The following is a 17848-nucleotide window of genomic DNA, read 5'->3' as shown; positions in this document are numbered from 1 at the left end:
GGAATTTGGTCTTATCTACTTTATTAAGAGGCCATATTCTTTGACACGGGATACTCATAAATTAATGGCTGTTTTTTTATTATTATTATTCATGAATCCTGTCCAGATTCATCATTTTTGACCAGGAAATTTTCTTTTGTTCCATAGTCAAACATGATTCTGTTTATATAAGCCTGCAAGGCCACAATCAGGATTTAAACATGCTTTTGAAGGATTTGCGCGTCTCCTGACCATGAGTTTGTATAATGAGACTTGAGCTCATGTGCTGCAGAACGGCCTAACACATCAACTCCTATTGGAGCCGCATTGTCTCCAGTGTGATTGTCAAGGGCCTCGCTTCATTTGTTCGCATAGCAAGACTAATCAAGGACATTAGCCCCGGTGTCATGTAATTCATCATTGATTGTCTTATTGGCCCTCTGTGCAGTTCTGGCTACACCATTACTCCCGCTGTATAACAGCCCTACCTTGTGTAAGTCTCTGATCGAAAACGCCGCCCTGCATCGTGTCGGGATTCATTTCCATGTTTTATTTAAAGCCTCCCCGAGTATCAGGAGCACTTTGAGAAGAATTGAACTTCTTCTTTTCTGTGTTTCCGCTGCTGATCTTTTCCTGGCTGACAGGATCCCACGGAGAGGAAGGTGAGGAGACACGACTGTATTCGCTCCGACAGCTCAGAGCTCATTAAAGACACCGAAGCCGGCCGATATTCGGTGCCGTCTCTGGCCGATGCGCCGCGGTTTGGGCTGGTTCCCGCCTTTGATGGCTCGCGTTTTGACAGTCTCCTGCCTGTATCTGTCAGGGCAGAATTAAACGTTAACCAAGGCCCACACTGTAGGGAAACATGAGTGCAAACAAATTGAGCTGAGAGCAGCCAGGTGGGCTGGGGAGTCATCGGTTCACAGTTTCTGATGCTGATCTTCAAATATAAATGGAAACGGTTTCACCATTTATCATTCAGTTCTCACTGATTGAACTGCTGCTTATCTGGCTCTGAGACTCGTCTTCCCTTTGCTTGGTCCTTGAAACCTGCTTGTTTTGATAAACAATACAGTTTGTAGTAAAAGGAGGAAGAGCCTCTATTTGACTTCCTTACTACTTCTTACTCCAAAATGCTTTCTTTTGGTATTTATTAAAATTATCATTACGTTGTGACAAATAATCTGAAAAAAATCGAACTCCCAGTACTTCAGAAATACAACTCCGTCAAAAACAACCAATCAGAGCTAAAAGGAGGGTCTTAGCGCTGTCAATCACTCTTGTGCTCACTCCCTCCACCCTTTGCTCTCCACTTCATAGCCTGCCACAAATGCTAAGGCTAGTTAAGGATAAACTGTTTTCCTCTAAATGCAATTTGTTTCTCCACCATTAGAACATTCAGCAGCGCATTCACAAGGTTGATTGACAGCACTAAAACCCTCCTGCTGGCTCTGATTGGTTGTTTTCGGTTGGCAACTCAATTTTTTTTCTTTTTCACAGATTATCTGTCTCATATTAAACCGTTACAACTGGATAGTTTTATAAAATCCAGGCTTCTCCATGTCCGGTTCTGGACCAGAAGACCTGAGTGGTCTTTAAGGTTAATACAACAACAGTACAAATGTACTTTAAAGTCTTTTATCTGAGCTACACGGTCATATAAAGCTGCTAGCATGCTAAGCTATAGTAAAACTGAAGAACGGGCTAGCTGTGTAGCATAGTTAGCATGCTAACTCATAGTAGCTTGCTTGTTGCAACACAAATTGTGTGCAAGATCAGAACATAACTTCTAAAAAGTATCATAACATCAACTGTTATCCTCCCTTGTTGGTTTTCCAAATTCTTTGCTGCCTCAGATCATTGTCTGAAAACACGCCGCCTCTCATTTTTCCGTTTTGCTTCCTTGCAGCTGCTTGTTTTTTGAACAATACAATATCTGTTGACTAGGAGAAAAGAGTCTCTATCCAGCTTGTTGCTGTAGGGGAACTACATTCTTTACTCGGTTCCCTCTAAACCTCTTAATCTCGGGATAAAAGCGTCAGGCGGATAAAGAGGAGAGTAAAGAACAGTATGCAGCGTCTGTTCGCTGGCTTCAGGGTTTTATTTGCCCTTTGGCATGGCAGGAAAATCCCTTCATCAGCAGCATTATGCAGCCGCGCTGCTGGCCTGTTGACGGATGCGCGGCGCTCGAGGTGATAGACTCAGAGTTGTGGAGTCGTCTCACGGCCTCCGTTCGCGCTGAATGCTAAAGCAAACCGAGTGTGTCGAGCTCCTTTAAGAGGCTAAACTTCAACATGTTTTTACTCGAGGAAAGGTAAAAAGTAGCCGTCTAAGTTGTTGTGTGTCTGGTGAATGTTTGGTTAAAACATGTTTGTTCTTCAGTTGCTGGGCAGAGAATCCAGAAGTTTTACTCAAGAGCAGAAACACTCGTGTAACAATAAAAACGTACAGCAGGGTAAAAATACTCCTCAAAGTAAATTTTTTCACATCCTGCTGTTTGGCAGAACATTTTTATTCGGGTCCAAATCTGCAGTTGGGTTGAGCGAGTTACCGTGTTATGACTGTTCAGCATGCAAAGTAAACGCTCCTCAAAGGAGCTTTTTCCTCGGACAGCTGGGAAGCCTCAGTTCGCTCCAACGGCCGACACGTTCTGGTGTTTTCTGCTGCTGCCTTATTCTTCTGTCGATTGCTCCTGTGCTGCATGTTAAACAATGCAATTGGGCCAAAGCTCCCCCCCCCTCTTGAGTGGGTTATTCTCAAGTCATCTCCCTGGGAAAAATGCTGGTGATTTCCATATTTTAACTGCAGTGTGTGGCTTTCCTCGCTGACGGAGATTGTGTGTGTTTCAGTGTGAGTTCATGTATGTTTTTATTACTCCCAGCCTCTGTTTTTAATGGGATACCGCTGTTATCGCGCACTTTCTTTCTCTGTTTCTATAATGACAAATTAGAGTGTTGCACCAGAGAGAACACTCATCTTCTTTCCCTCCACAAGTCGAATGCATAATATATGTAAATTGTGCTTTTTGACTGTGTTGCATATAGACCATAGGAGGCCCTTGAGTTATGAATACATGAACAGGTTGCAGACAAGTGAAGCTCTGTACGGCTGCTTGTTGGAAATCAGTTAAAGATGTTTTCCTCCAGCGAGTTCAGACTGCAGAAAATGGTGAAAACTACTTAATAACTTCAGTCAAGTTTGTTTGTGTTTTAGCATTTTAACGGCAGAGCAGTTCAAAAATAAAAACACTATAGTGACCAATTATTAAACATTAGATTGTCAAAGCATCCAAACAGGTGGCTTTTAGTCTAGATTTAAAGAACTTGTAGTTTTCTGGAAGTTTGTTCCAGATTTGTGGCGCATAGAAGCTGAATGCTGTTTGGTTCTGGTTCTGGTTCTGAGGATCCAGAACCAGAAGACCTGAGAGGTCTGGAAGTTTTATACATCAGCAGATCTTTAATATGGTGTGATACTAAACTGTTCAGTGGTTTATAAACTAACAGAAGCCAGTGGAAGGACTTTACACTGCAAAAACATAAAATCTTACCAAGAAGTTTTTGCTAGTTTCTAGTACAAAAATCTCAGCATACTTGAAACAAGAGAAAACTAAGTTAAAGGTAAACTTTCAGCAAGAAATATGATTAATTTTTGTCAAAAAGTGGTAGTTCTATTATCTAGTGCTATTTTCACTTATAAGATGTGAAAACAGTCATAAATTTATCCAGTTGAACTTTTTCATCAATATTAAATAATGATTGAGTAAAACAAGCTCCTACTTCTTGGTCAAAAGTTGGTTGCAAGTTAGTTTTGTCATTTCAAGTGTACAAAGATAATTTCCACTAGAAACTAGAACAAAAATACTTGGTCAGATTGTTTCTTTTTCAATGTCTACATTGTTTATATGTTATATTTTCCTAGTTTTAACCAGCGTTTCACATCTTATTGACCTTTTAAGCAGATCTATTGCTGTAATCAATGCAACTGGAGATAAAGACATAGGTAGTTTTAATAATTTTTATCTGGAAATCTTCTTCAGGTGATAAAAGGCCGACTTTGTAACTGTCTTTATGTGGCTCTGAAGGTTCAGGTCTGAGTTCATCACTACACCCAGATTCCAAGCTGCTTCTTTGATGTGTTTGACAAAATAATTGATGTTTCTGTTATAATCCATCTGTCTAAACATCAGTTTTATTTCATCCATCCTTTTATATTCCATAAATTTCATCCATAAAAACAGTTTTCACCTCTTTTTGTTTGTTCATCACAGAAAATCTCATTAAAAATTCTTGTAACTTTTTCCACTTTTAATTGTTTTGCTTCATCAAAACAAGTCGACCAGTTACATAACCAGTCATCCCAGTACATTTATACCCCAATACTCAAATTATAAAAACAAACGTTTGGGATAAACCTTTACTTATTTAGTCTTTATGCAGTAAAATGAAGGTTTGTGTTTGATGACGATTTAAATCTCTGTTTTCAAACATCCTTAGTTTTTCTTGGGTTTTGTTGCAGATCGCTCCTTTCCCATTTCTTCTGTCTCTCAGCCAAACTCAGGCTTTGTTAAAAGGCTCTGAAGCTCTAATTTGCACTTAGTTTGCATGGTCACGAGTTGTGACTGGAAAAACTGCACAGTCAAATGTATCCTCAGCGAGTCGACTCAAACCAGTGGGCAGCCGTCATGCATGACGCCTCGCATCGAGCCGAGCCGTGGCCGCGCACAGTAATGTAAACACTCAGTGGAAAACCACCTGAAGTCCATCAGCTCCTTCTGCCGCCGCCGGGTTAAAACTTTTCAACGACGGGAACGATTTATTAAAGAACTGATGCTACATTATGGGCTGGGGTTGATTTCTCTGTCTTAAAATATATATAAAACTAACATAATCCTGGATTATTTCAGCTGTTATCCAGGAATCAGGTTTACATTTCGGTTTTTGTACAGGTGTATTTTGTAAATATAGTTATACTAAAACAAGTACAAGTGTTTTGTATCTGATTTAGTTCACTCTAAACAATTCATTTTGTTTAGAGTGAACTAAATAAATCATTTATAGACCACCTCATGTGCTAACTGTATCCATATTTATCTCCGTTAAATAAAGGTATAAAATTATTCATTAACTCCATAGTAATACCACAAAAAGCAAACTTTTCAGTTCAAAGAGACACTTTTTCCTCCACTACTTCAAAATTAAATGTCTTGGACCTAAAAGAAGGTATTTTTTGTTTAATATGTGTAAAATCTAATGTATCATTTTAAAAGATGATTAAGAGTTTAGAGCATTTGTCAAAAAAACCTGCAGGTTGAAAAGGGAGACCAATTCAAGATATGAAGCAAAGCTAAAAAACATGAAATTACTTTTAAAAACATTCAACGCTCTTCTGTTTTAAATATTTCAGTGCATAAAAGTGTACAGAAGAACTAGCTTATACCATACATTACCATTTCGTATTACCATTTTATGTTAAAATATAAATTTTTTGCTTCTATAAAAGCCACAGATAGTAGGCCCGTTAAGCTAAACTATTTAACATAAATCATCTGGAGCTTTTATTGTTCTAAATCTGAAAAAAGTGAATTCGCCTGATCATACACAACTGGGCATCAGCCTGACCACTAGATGGCAGCAAAGTGTTTCTAACATAATTTATGGTTTGTGTAAAATGTGCATCAACAGACATTTGTGGTGTTTTGCTGTAAAATCATAACAAAAGTTAACAGAATGATTCTGATTGAGTTTACGTATCTCATCCGACTTGTCTCGCATACCGTGTCTCATTTCTAGAGCAGCTTTATGAACCCTGAAGGTGGAATTGACTTCCAGAAGTTGGTAGTTTTGGTACTTTCACTTCACCAGTTTCTAGAGGAAATATTTCAGATAACTTTGAAGTTTCACATTAAAAACAAATAAAACTGAAACAGTGAAACATCTTGCCTATTTTATTCACAAACTTCATAATCTCATTGTCCTTAAACAAAGAGGCAATTACAAAACGGTTGACACCGTTATACGATCACACTTTAGTATTTTTTTTAAGATGAACATTGAAATTATTGAAAATTTAGCTACATTTCTAATATATTGTGAAGTTTGATTCCATTTTCCACCCAAAAGTCATAAAAATAAACCCAAACAACACTTTAAGCCGTTCCCCACACCTTGAACTTTGGTGTGAATGTGCAGAAATGAGAGGAATAATGCTAACTGTCTGGTAGCATATGTTGCTGTGTTACCTCATTCAGCAGTAGCGGCGCCTTCGCAGATGTGCAAATGGCCCGTTTGGTTTAATTCCTGTTAAATGTCTGGATGTTCACATCGACCCACATGGTCCCTCAGATCCTCAGTCTGGAGGATGAAACATCCAGACCTTTAGGAGCGTTTCACCTTTTTATTTATGCAACCGCCTTTTGTTTTTCTACTTAACCTCGGCCCACAACCAAACATCCAGAACTGCGGTTTGGCTCCATCTTCATCTGGGAAACAGATTATCTCATATTTCAGACATGAATACTTTTAGTTTATGGTTCGCTCAGTGATTTATGAGATGAGCTGGTTTTGTAGCTGAACTACCATGCCTGACTTTTTGGTATGAGGTGTTTGGTTTTGTCCAAAGAATCGTCTTTCTTCTAGTTTCATGTGTCTGAACGACATTTGTTCCAAAAGTTTCATCCTGGATGTTACATCTGATGTAACCAAAGTCTTTGTTGTGGCCATTTATTTATGCAAATGGTTTATCAGTGTAGCTTTTCTTTGGACAGTTATAATGTACTTAAGTTAGTTTAGAACCAGATGTGGGTAGAGTAACCAAAAGGTGTACTCCAGTAACGGTAGCACTGCTTCTCAAGTAAAAGTATAAAGTAGCCATAAATGAATTTTTCCAAGTCTGAGTAAAAAAGTAACGAGTAGCTGATCAAATTATCAAAAACTTAATATTTAAAAAGTACATCATCAGACAGACCAAAAATGTGAAGTTAAGTGGAAATTTTGGTAATTTAAGGACCAAAATAACAAAATCAGGCAAAAGAAAAATGATTCCAAATCCGTTTCTTTCAATAAAAAACTTATGAAACTTTATAAACTGCAGGTGTTTCTGCATCAGATTAAGTTAACTTTGGTTTTCATTTAAGTTGTTTAGTTAATGCTCATATTTTTGCAAGAGTTAAAGTTTATATATTTTGTCAAACAATGAAGTCAAACCACCTGTTGCCTCTCGGCCTTCTTGGAAATTTTTGGTTTTGGACCCGAGATCTCGCTACGATCATGCCGATATCTTCTCGTCTGAAGGAAAAGCCTTTCTGCTTTGATACTTCTAAAAAATCCAGACTTGTTGATTCTTTCTCCAAAAACCTAAAGGGTTTTGAGTGCAACATTTATACTAAATACTTTAAAATAAGTAGGGATCCAAGTAGTGAGCCCTGTGGAACGCCAAAGTTTATTCACTCAAGCTGTAACTCTTTACATCCTGGGAAAAGAGTTACAAGGTGTTAACTTCGTATCAGTTACTTTTGTTAGTAACTTTTTATGGAATATTTCTCATTTACATTCATTTTTTATGTTGGAGTTGGATTTCAACCCGATTAGGAGCAGATTATGTTCGTATAAGTAAAACCTCATCATCACATGGGTGTACTTTCTTTTCACCATCACTGTATTTAAATTACCAGGTGTGGATTTTCTTTTCTTTTTTTATGTCCGTAAACTTTTCTCTCTGTCTCTCTCTCTCTGTCTCTCTCTCTCTCTCTCTCTCTCTCTCTTCCCCCCCCCTCTCTCTCTCCCTCTCTTTTTCTCCCTCTCTCTCCCCCCCCCCCCGTCCCCACCTGGACTTAAAATGAGTTATTTATCAGCTTCACCTCTCAGATGATGAGATTCGGCTCGCGTTTCGACTCCATGATGAGATGGAACAGGCAGCGTTCAGATGTTACTGAAGCTCCAGCGTTATTAGGACCCTCTGAAAAGCCACTGAACTCTCTGAAAAATGCAAAAAGCAGCTCAGACCAGGCCTGAATCTCCCGTTCATTAAAATGTGACATTTTAGAGATGATTTCACAGGACGGCGTGGAAGTCTCTTCACCTGCCTGACCGTGACTTCTGTCTCTTTTTTCTGTATTTTTTCTCCTCTTCTTCATCTGATAATTATCATTGCTGCAGTTAGCCCTTTAGCACATCCTCTCGAGAATGCCACCCCCGCGTTTTCTCTGCACCTAATGAGAACCAGAGCATGTGACAAATCTGCCTGGGGAAACTTTCGTTGAAGTTTTCAGAGTCTGCGATGCGGTGTGGAGGGGGCGCGGCTCCTTGTCCTGACCCGGAGAGCTTCCTGTTGGTTCTGTTCTCGCAGGCTTAATGTGTCGTATCGGACTTGGAAACGGCTCCGGCCAAGTTGGCAGCAGGCAGGGAACCCAGATCTGGGTTTTCAGTACTTTGCTGTGGAAAACTACGAGTTTGTGAAGCCAAATCTGCAGCCTTTTCTTTCTGCTTTCGAAAGCCAAGATGGAAACATTCGTCAGCTTTGGAAATGAGCAGATTTGTGCAAAAGTTTAAATGCATCTTTTAAGGGTTTGAACATGCAGTCAGATCAGTTCATTGTGGGGGTAACATGTCACTGCCTCAGGCCACCATACATTTTACTGGACGGTAAATGGTCTCAGAGACAATATTATTGTTTCTGAGACCATTTTAAAGTAATAACAGCTTAATAATTCAAGAACAAATTCTTAAATATCAATAAACTTTAAATTCTAATGAACATTTAAACAGTGGAACTGGAAGACATTTTAAATATCCAGGATATGTAAAGAAAACAACAGAAACTACAAATAAAATGAATGATGAAGTCTCTGTAGACACATTTATCTTTCAAATAAAGGGATAGTTGAGACCAAAACTCCAGACTGAAGAGATTCATCATCCAGCTTTTGATAAAAAAGAGAAAAATGATCAATCAAGCAAATGAAAATTATCGAGTCTCTTTTAATTGATCATGACTTGGTATCAACTATCATTTTTGCATGTTTTAAATTTGTTGATTTGTTTTTATCTGCAATGTATTCATACACATTCATATTTTCTCAACTACATGCTCAGTTTCTCTGATTTTACTTTTTATACGTAAATGTTGAGTAAAATGAACTTTGTTCTTTTATTCTACTGACATGCCTCCGAAATTACAAGCAGAAATTAATTTAAAATTGGTCAAAATAACGAAAAGAAACAACACGAATGTTTTACGTGTTCATCAATCAACATTTGGTGGAATAACTGAGGTTTTCAGTGGGTATTTAGAAACTTTTGTATGATTGCATCAGATTCAGCTTTATTGCCTCTAATGTTGTTTTACTTGTAACTGAGCGATCAGATCTCCCAGTTATCAGCTGAAACCAAACAAAACGGATCAATGTAAGGAAATACCAACAAGTGGCCGTTTAGTCGCAACATCTGACCGAAAACGGCTCATTTAAAAACTGTCGCTGCTGTAATCTGTCTTAATTTGCTGACCTCGTCTCTTCTCTCTCTCTTTCCAGATAACTTCCCACAAATGGCTCATCAGAAGCGTTTCATCGAGCGGAAGTACCGCCAGGAGCTGAAGGAGATGCGGCGAGAGCGAGAGCGGCAGGAGAAGGAGACGGACGACGCGGCGGCGGAGGCCAGGAAGTGACGGAGAAGCGTTAGCCGGTCAGGCGAGAGCTAGCGAAGGTTGATGGAGTTAGGGTGAGTCAGGAAGCCACAAATGTCCAGTTTTCTACTTTTTATGTGTGAAAGGTACAAATAAAACGGCAGCAGGGCCCACTGAGATACCAGAACAAGCTAGAATATATAAGTTTTTATAAGATGGGAGATGTTTAAATAAAACTGTAAAATTCTGCTATGAAAATCAGTTTTTTCTTTCTTATGCAGAAAACCGGGTCAGAATTTACTTTAAACTGTTCCTTTAAAAAAAAGACATAAATAAGCTGAGTTACTATTATTGGTAACTCTGCAGCAGTACAGCTCACTTCAATACACAAAAGCTTCACCAGCTGGGTCAAAATCTGGAAAAACAACTTTGATTTTAGTTTAACAACTTATATAAAATAATTTTTCTATAATTTTTTTCAATATTGGGACCGATACAGATATTGATATCTGTAATTCTGAGACAGAAACGGGTAAGTTGTTCATTTTGCTAACAATGTCACCATCTGTTCCACGTTTGCCACTCATCCACTAATAACCAAAATATTTTTTACCCTCTCACTTGTGATCCAATTGGCTGTCTCACAGATCTTAATTATAGATTGTTTAATTAACAATTTCCCCAGCTCAGACGCCTCTGGATCCAGCCATTTAACAACGGCAGACATATTAATAACTATCTGTGGTGGAGTTGAGTCTTTTTATATTGAGATTCATTGTAGATAAGCTGTACATACCTGAGAGGGCCACAGAGTGTCTGCTGTGTTCGCCTGCAGCTGCTGCCACATTTTTCAAATTAAACTTTCCATCTTTCACAGAAAACCTCGCAGAGACGGCCTCATTTTAAACATATTTAATATGTCATATAAATATTCAGTACAAAATATCACGGTTTACAAAGCAGAGTGATGAATGGCCGGTCGCGTCGGGCCCCCGAACACTACCACTAGTTCTCGGATTGTTTCTACATAAACAAAACTCAACCACATTGCCACCGACGGAGTTATAGCATAGAAGAGGCGAGGCTCACCGCGTCTGCACATCTACAACCACAGATCTACTGCATCTGGACTTCAGCGTCTCCAACCGTTAGCCTCACACACCAAAAAGAAGAAAAGAAAAAACCCAGTAATGGTGACATGATTGGAAACGGTAAAATAAAACACTTTTCTGTTTACATCCATTTGAGATCTTGAATGGTGCAGCTAAACGGACAAAATCAAGCTGAAAGATACCAGCTAGCTATCCGGCTAATGATTAGCTAGCCTTGAGAATTGAGCAACCCGCAGTGGTGACAAAAACAAGACAACCACTCTACCAGCCTAGACAAAAAGTTTAATAAGTTATCCAGAAGAGTTTTCTGATGACTGTTACTAGCTAATATAGCTTGCAAATGCTAGTTGCTAACGCAGAAGCTAGTTTGTGAAATTAAATGACATCAGGCTTATGTAGCACTTTTTTATCTGTCTCAAAGATGCTTTACAATGAAATCAAAGTTTAATAGTTCAGTCGCTTTGCAATGCTAATCATTAGCATGTAGAAGTTTAATACAGCTAGCTGCGCTAGCATTATGAAGCTAATCCAGTGATTCTTGAGTCAGGTTAGGTTTTTGCTATGTTCAGCTGCCTTGCTATGCTAATGATGAACTTGTTGGACTGTCCAACAGCCAGGTAGTCAGTAGAAACAGGTAGTAAGCTGTAAGTTTTTTGTTTTACATAAGTGTGTAGCTTAATTAGCGTCGAAATGCTAGTAACCAAAGTGGAGGATTAGTTAGTTTAGGCTATTAAATTATTTGTCAACTTTGACGTGTTAGTAATGCTAATAATTATCAGGCATATGTTGGTTAGAACTAAATTCAGAATGTTAATGCTAATGATGCTAACTGTTATTACTGTAATTCAAATCTCCAACAAGAACGTGTTGCTGCTTATTAGCTTGCATATTTATAAGTGCCCCCATGCTAATGGTCAACCTACTATAAGGTTTACTTGATCATAGCGTAAAAATGTAGACAGTGGGATGTGGTCACATACGGTAACATTTTCTTCTTTAAAGCAGCTAATATTTGAAATGCTAGTAGCCAAAGAAGTGGATGGTTATAATCCTTGGGTGGGAATGTAACTTTCTACTTTTATATGTTAAATATAAAAATAACTGGGCGCTCTGTAGTAGTAACTCAGTTTTTTTCTTTATTTTTTTTACCAGACTAGAGTAAACTCAAGGGAGCAGGAAATGGCATACTGTAGCTTTTCTGTGAGAAATGTAAGCAGCAGCTAATAGCTTCAAAATGCTGGTAGCCAAATGTTAAAATCTGTGTCAACTTCTGGGTATCGAATCTAATCATTTGCATTAATAAATGAAACACAATAAACAACGTTGTCTTTGCAGATCCTAACTGTTAGCATTGTTAGCCTGAGTCTAGCAAAGAAAGGTGCAACTCTGTGGGTTCTTGGTCTGAACATGATAGTCGAATAAGCGGACAGAAGGAAATGTTTAGATTTTAGGAGAATGAACCATACAGCTTTCTTCTAAATGTAAGCTAACTGCATGTCTTTACTGAGGATGAAAATTATTGTGTTGCTAACCATGCTAGCTTTTAGCATAGCATTTCTAGCTGAAGAAATGTGAATCTATGTTGGTTTGTATTGGTCTATTCATTCTCTCAACTTTTAACAAATTTGAATGTCTACATTTCAGCGTTTGGTAAATCAGCTACAACGGTTTTTAAAGTAAAATTCAAATTTTAGAACTCATGCAAAAACAAAAAAAAACATGGCCACCATTTTCATTTTTTAGATTCTGACTCAGGTGGGACGTCGTCGCCTTGTCATTGGTCACCACTGGTTGCTAGGTTATCAGGGTTAGCAATTAGCCATGTGTGATGAACCCTCCTGTTCCACTTATACAGCCTCTGACTTTTTCCTGTGCTGATGATTAAATGCTTATTGTAGCAACACTGCTTCAGTCTGAAAACTGAAGTTAATAAACAAAACAACATTTTATAGTAACCTCTCAGAGTTTTCCAGCCTCTATCATCAGCCAGCATGTTTAGTAGCCATCAGACGTGGAGAAGAAAGTAGCTCTTTGGCAATTATGCCATTGTGTTATTTCTGTTCCAAATGTCTAACAAATGTCAGCCTCTTCACAGGTTGGCCTTTCGTTCAAGCGAGGGCAGAGCATGTTGTAGTTCCTCCCCTCTCAGAAACAGACACTGGGCTGAACTCAGAGCTGTTTACTCATCTTCAGAAGGTCTTCGACTAATTCTGTTAATACTGCAGCTTAAGGATCGCTCGCCTTTGTTTTCCAAATCACATTTAAAGCGAACCTCTCGTGTGTCCTCGTCGATGCGCTGACCTTCTCTCCGAGCCGAGGACAATCTTCTGGGTTTAAAAGCCTAATTCTGCGCCACTCAAAGGTCAGGTGCCCCTTCGATAAGCATCTTTATGGAGGAGGCTGGAGGTCCCGCAGGAAATCAGCTGGGTAAAGCCGAGCGTTTGCTCTGGCTCCACAGCGAGGTACAGTGTATGTAATGAGGCGTGAGGAAGGAAAATACTGGTCCTCTTTGCTTTTTGGCACATTTCTGTTGCACAACTGCTGCTTCTTAGTACAAAATGTCAATTCCAGTATTTGATTTGGAGGCCAGAGACTTTATTCCTGGGAAAAACTATTTTCATTCATTTTAAAAAGTTCAATCTGCATACATCAAAAGAACAGCCACAAAACATTGGCAGGTTAGCAGAAAATTTAGTGGAAGGATAACATGATAGAAATGGTAAGATATTTTTTAATTAGCTAAAAGAAAATGCCTGGATTTAAATTTTTACAAATCAAGATGGTGGAAAATAGTCACTGGTTGATAACGCTGTAACTCTTTTTCAGTAAATTGTGTATAACCAAAACTTTCTACCAAGATCAAAAGGGAAGTGATTCAGAACTTCTCTCATTTCTAGTGAAGTCAGCAAGAAGTTTTAACAAGACCAGTATTTTCCTCATTGGATCAGATTAAAACTAAAATAATCTGTGTAGGTAGTTCTTAAACATTCCTCTACTGGGAGGAAATAATCCATCACCTCACAACGAAAACCTCAAAACTGTTTACATTTCACTTTATATTGAGGTGTAGCAGACAGTAGCTGCGTTTCCATCACAAATGTGCGCAAAAATTTGTTGGTTGATGCAAATGCAGTGTTTCCATTAAATAAGAAACGCGTTAAAAACACACAGCACCATTAGTCTCCTACTTCCTGTTTTCTTTGTCGTTTCCGCCAGTAGTAACATCCGGTTGTTGATCACATGAATCACTGGGTGCAAAAAAAGTGATCCTATTGCTGTGTTGTGAAATATATAAATTAGTTAAAATATTTAAAAACAATCTGAATCATTTAACTCGTAACTTTACAACAAACCACCAGAAAGCCCTGGATGGTGGACTGTTTATTTCATCAATGCCTGTTGTTGCACATTGTACGCAAACCATCAATCGTGCTAGAAGCACTTCACTGCCATCTAGTGGTCAGAGTTCTGACCAATTCTGCATAGCAACTGAAAACCATCTCTTTTTTTAGAAAGTGGTAAATTTATTTTCATAGTCAAAATTTGCACAATCTTTACGACGAATGGAAATGCAGCTACTGCCTCCCGTATCGCTCTGGGGTGAATTAACCTCAGACTGAATTAGTGGGCAGAGATAAAAATCCCTAGAAAAGGAAACTGTACAGCGGACTGTCATATTACCGTACGCACACAAGCTAAGATAGAACTCACAATATGCAGCATGTTTTAGTCCCAGAAACACTGAAAAATACGTCGGCATATCCGTTGGTCACCAAGCTGCTTGTAGAGTCCGGAAGTCTCAGGCAGCTCCGGGGAAAAAATAAAAAACAAATAAAATCCGTTGATATATTCGGGCCTCGTTTGGACCCTGTATACACACACAGAAAAATAAAAAAGGAAAAGAAAAAGTCTTCACTGCGTCCTTGCAAAAACGCAACTAACACTGACTGGACACACAAAGCCTACGTCGGGCCACCGGCTGGACGGCGCGGGAACCCGACCCTCACGCCGGCCGCGCCTCCACAGGCCCAAACCGCCTGAAAGTCCGGATTTCACGTCACGCTTCCGTCCGCGTCGGGTTCTTGTTAGGAGTCGCTGTCGTCGTCGCCGCCGTACATGTCCGCCAGCTTCTTGAAGCGCGGCCCCCACTCGCTCAGGTAGTTGTAGTCCTGGTCGCCCTCGGTGGTCACCGACTCCAGCGAGCTGAGCGACTCCGCCACCGAGCCGTTGCCCTCGTAGGCGTAGGTGGCCAGCGAGTCGTACGGCGGCGCCGTGGGGTCGCTGTCGTTGTCCTGCAGGCGCTGGTTGATGAAGTCCCTCACGTCGCCGTTATTGTCCCGGCTGGGCGGCGGCGCCGGCGCCACGGGCCGTCGGACCGGCGGGTAGAAGGTCTCGGGGATGATGTCCCGCCGCTGCTTGCTCTCCTCGATGGCCTCCGGGTTGCGCAGCGTGCCGATATCAAAGGCCTGCGTGTCCTCCTCTCCCCCGCCCTCGTCGTTGTAGCTGACGACGTTGTCCCTGACGTCCTCCTTGGAGATGATCAGAGGCTCCTTCTTCCTCTGGCGCCTCAGGGCGGCGAACAGAACCACGATCACTGCGGCACAAACAAACACCACAAATCAGAGACGTGGCTGTGACGGCCGCTGACCCTCCACAGGGAACTGGTTTTCCACTGATGTTCATGGACTTTGTTCAGCACAGCCTGGTACCACTGCATTATGCATTGTGTCCGCTCAGGGCCACCGTAGCTACATGAAGGAGCCATATGGAGCTGGATTCTCTGGGTTCAATCAAAGCCTAATTCTGTCTACATCGTCTTACACTGTAAAAACAAATCTCACCAAGGATTTCCAGTTTAAATATTTTAACTCAAGTAACTTTCAGCAACATATAAAAACTTGTTTTAAGTCAATAATATTGATAAAAAATACCAGATCCACTGGGAAAATGTGAAATAATCTGCCAATGAAACTGGTATTTTTGATCAATGTTAAGGAATTATTGACTTAAAACAAACTCCTATTTCTTGCTGAAAAGCTGCTTACAAGTTATTTTTGATTTAGTTTCAAGTGCAAGTATCTTAATACGCTTTAAATGAGACAAAACTGACTTTTCAGCGAGATATGAGCTTCAAGAATTACTTAATGTTGCTGGAAAAGTTCTAGTTCCACTTAGACATTTTCCCCATAAGTGAAATAATCAGCCTGTGGAACTTTATTATTATTATTAAGGAGTTGCTGAAAAGTTAATTTTAAGATATTTGCAGTGGAAACTAGATAAAAATACTTGGTAGGATTTGTGTTTTTGTAGTGCAACATGACTGAGCAGCAGTTCATCTTTAAGGTTTGAGGTCAAGGTTCAAATCAGTGTTTTTAGGTTTTTAGCCGTCACCTCTGGTCATTTGTTGTTCCAGTAATTTTGCAATAAATTATAATGATGTAGTTTTGAAACCCTTTTCAATAATAATCAGTAAACTGTTTTCTAGATGAGACTTTTTGCTTTTGCACTGTAGACTTGCACATCCTCCTAAAGCTCAGGATTTTAATTTATCTTTTTATTTATTAACGTTTGTCACCCTGAAACTCGTTGGTCACAGTCGGCTCAAACTAAATTATGATGGCAGCTGTTGTTCCTGACAATAATCCACCCACCAGAGGAGACGCTTCAAATTAAGAAGTGAAATATGAAACCGCCTCTGAAACACCTGCCAGGGCTCGGACTCCTCCGCGGAGCTCATTAACTCACTGAGCAGGATGACGACGCAGAGCAAGATGGCCACCAGGGCGCCGGTGCTGAGCCCCGCCCTCGCCGTCAGCGCCTCCGGGTTGCACAGCTTCATGTTGCCCTCGCGGTCGCAGGTGCACACCCTGATGGTGAGCGTGTTGGTGCTGCTCTGCACCGGGAACTCCCCGTCCATGATCACCACCGGGACGTGGTACACGCTCTTCTGGAGGCTGTTGTAGCTGTTCCTCCTGGTCAGGATCCAGGCCGTGTTGTCTGGAGACAAACCGGGCCACAGGGTCAGAACCTGCATGCAGGCTGCAGGGCATCACTCATGGGAAATACCGTTATTGTTAGCTAAACAGATCAGCTTGCCAAACATGTTTGTTACATCTGTTGTCTTTCCACAAGGGCAAGTTAGGGCCCAATGTAGAGCAACAAAAAAAAAAAAGGTCAATTTCTGCCAAAAATCTCACAGAATTTTGACAAATTTTGGAAAAGTCAAAAACTCGCTATAAGAAATCTAGAAATTTTCTAGAAAAAAACTTGGATGTTTCTGAATCTTAAAAGTGGAACATTTTCGACTTTCGTAACTCAGAAATTCCTGCGTTTTTTGGTAGAAGTTTATAATCCATCTACAACGGCCATAATGCGCCGTCGGACCTTTCAGAATGAGCCGTTTTTATGCGTCCTGTCACTTTAAATCCAAGTAATCTGCTGCTGGTCACGCCCACCAACTGAACTTTTACACTCACATGTGAAAATGGCTGCAAACAGATGCACAACTATATCACCGAGCATCTTTGAAAAGCAGAAGTGGGGCCTCCTGCACAACCAACAAGAATGTAGCAAGTGGTTTCTGGATGGTAAGTCAACAAAACACTCGTCTTTTCCAGCAGCCATTGTACAGTGGTAAAACCAGCTGATAAAAATGTGCTGGAGCTCAGCTGGGGTTGCTAGGTAACGGCGCTGTGCCTGTAGAATGTAATTTAACTTTTTAGAGGTTTTTGAAACGGCTCACTTTCCAGACACTAAAAAATATTAACTTCATGTCAGAAAACAGGTGTTTAAGTGTGTGGACCATTTTTAGAAGAAATAGAAACACAAATGAAAGTACAAGAATGTAACAAAAGGTTGTTTTGCGATGTGTTCTGAGATGACTTGTCATGAACTGGCGCTGTGTCAGTGAACTGAATCGAAGGTGTGGCCCTCCACCTCCACATCAGACCCAGAGGATAACCTGACCTTTGTTGTCACGAACGGAGAAGTTGGCCTTCCCGACGGCCTCCGGAGCCAGACTGAAGATGAAGCGATGTCCTCCCAGCGGCTCGTCTGGATCCGTCGCGCTCACGATCTGTATCCTCTGCAACGACGGAAACGCAAACGTCAGAGACCCGTTTCTGACCCGTTCAAAACAT

At 40.3% G+C, this 17848-nt stretch overlaps 2 protein-coding genes across 2 annotated transcripts in view; one reads left to right on the top strand and one right to left on the bottom strand.

Annotated features, from left to right (window-relative positions):
- drosha (drosha ribonuclease III) overlaps positions 1–9855 on the top strand; it is a 122324-nt gene extending 112469 nt beyond the window's left edge. The window contains exon 32 of the mRNA XM_015000111.2: positions 9506–9855. Within this exon, the coding sequence (XP_014855597.2) occupies positions 9506–9639 (134 nt within the window). The 3' untranslated portion in view covers positions 9640–9855. The remainder of the gene's footprint in view (positions 1–9505) is intronic.
- A 639-nt stretch (positions 9856–10494) lies between these two features.
- Positions 10495–17848, bottom strand: part of cdh6 (cadherin 6) — an 86428-nt gene continuing 79074 nt past the window's right edge. The window contains exons 10-12 of the mRNA XM_015000124.2: positions 17676–17793; positions 16455–16706; positions 10495–15303 (exon numbers count right to left, since the gene is read on the bottom strand). Of these exons, the coding sequence (XP_014855610.2) occupies positions 14795–15303; positions 16455–16706; positions 17676–17793 (879 nt within the window). The 3' untranslated portion in view covers positions 10495–14794. The remainder of the gene's footprint in view (positions 15304–16454; positions 16707–17675; positions 17794–17848) is intronic.

Source organism: Poecilia mexicana, unplaced genomic scaffold (genome assembly GCF_051168715.1).
Source record: "Poecilia mexicana isolate PSO_F unplaced genomic scaffold, ASM5116871v1 scaffold_20, whole genome shotgun sequence".
Taxonomy (NCBI): Eukaryota; Metazoa; Chordata; class Actinopteri; order Cyprinodontiformes; family Poeciliidae; genus Poecilia; species Poecilia mexicana.
Note: the sequence above shows the minus strand (reverse complement) of the source record. Positions and strands in the feature narration are given on the sequence as shown.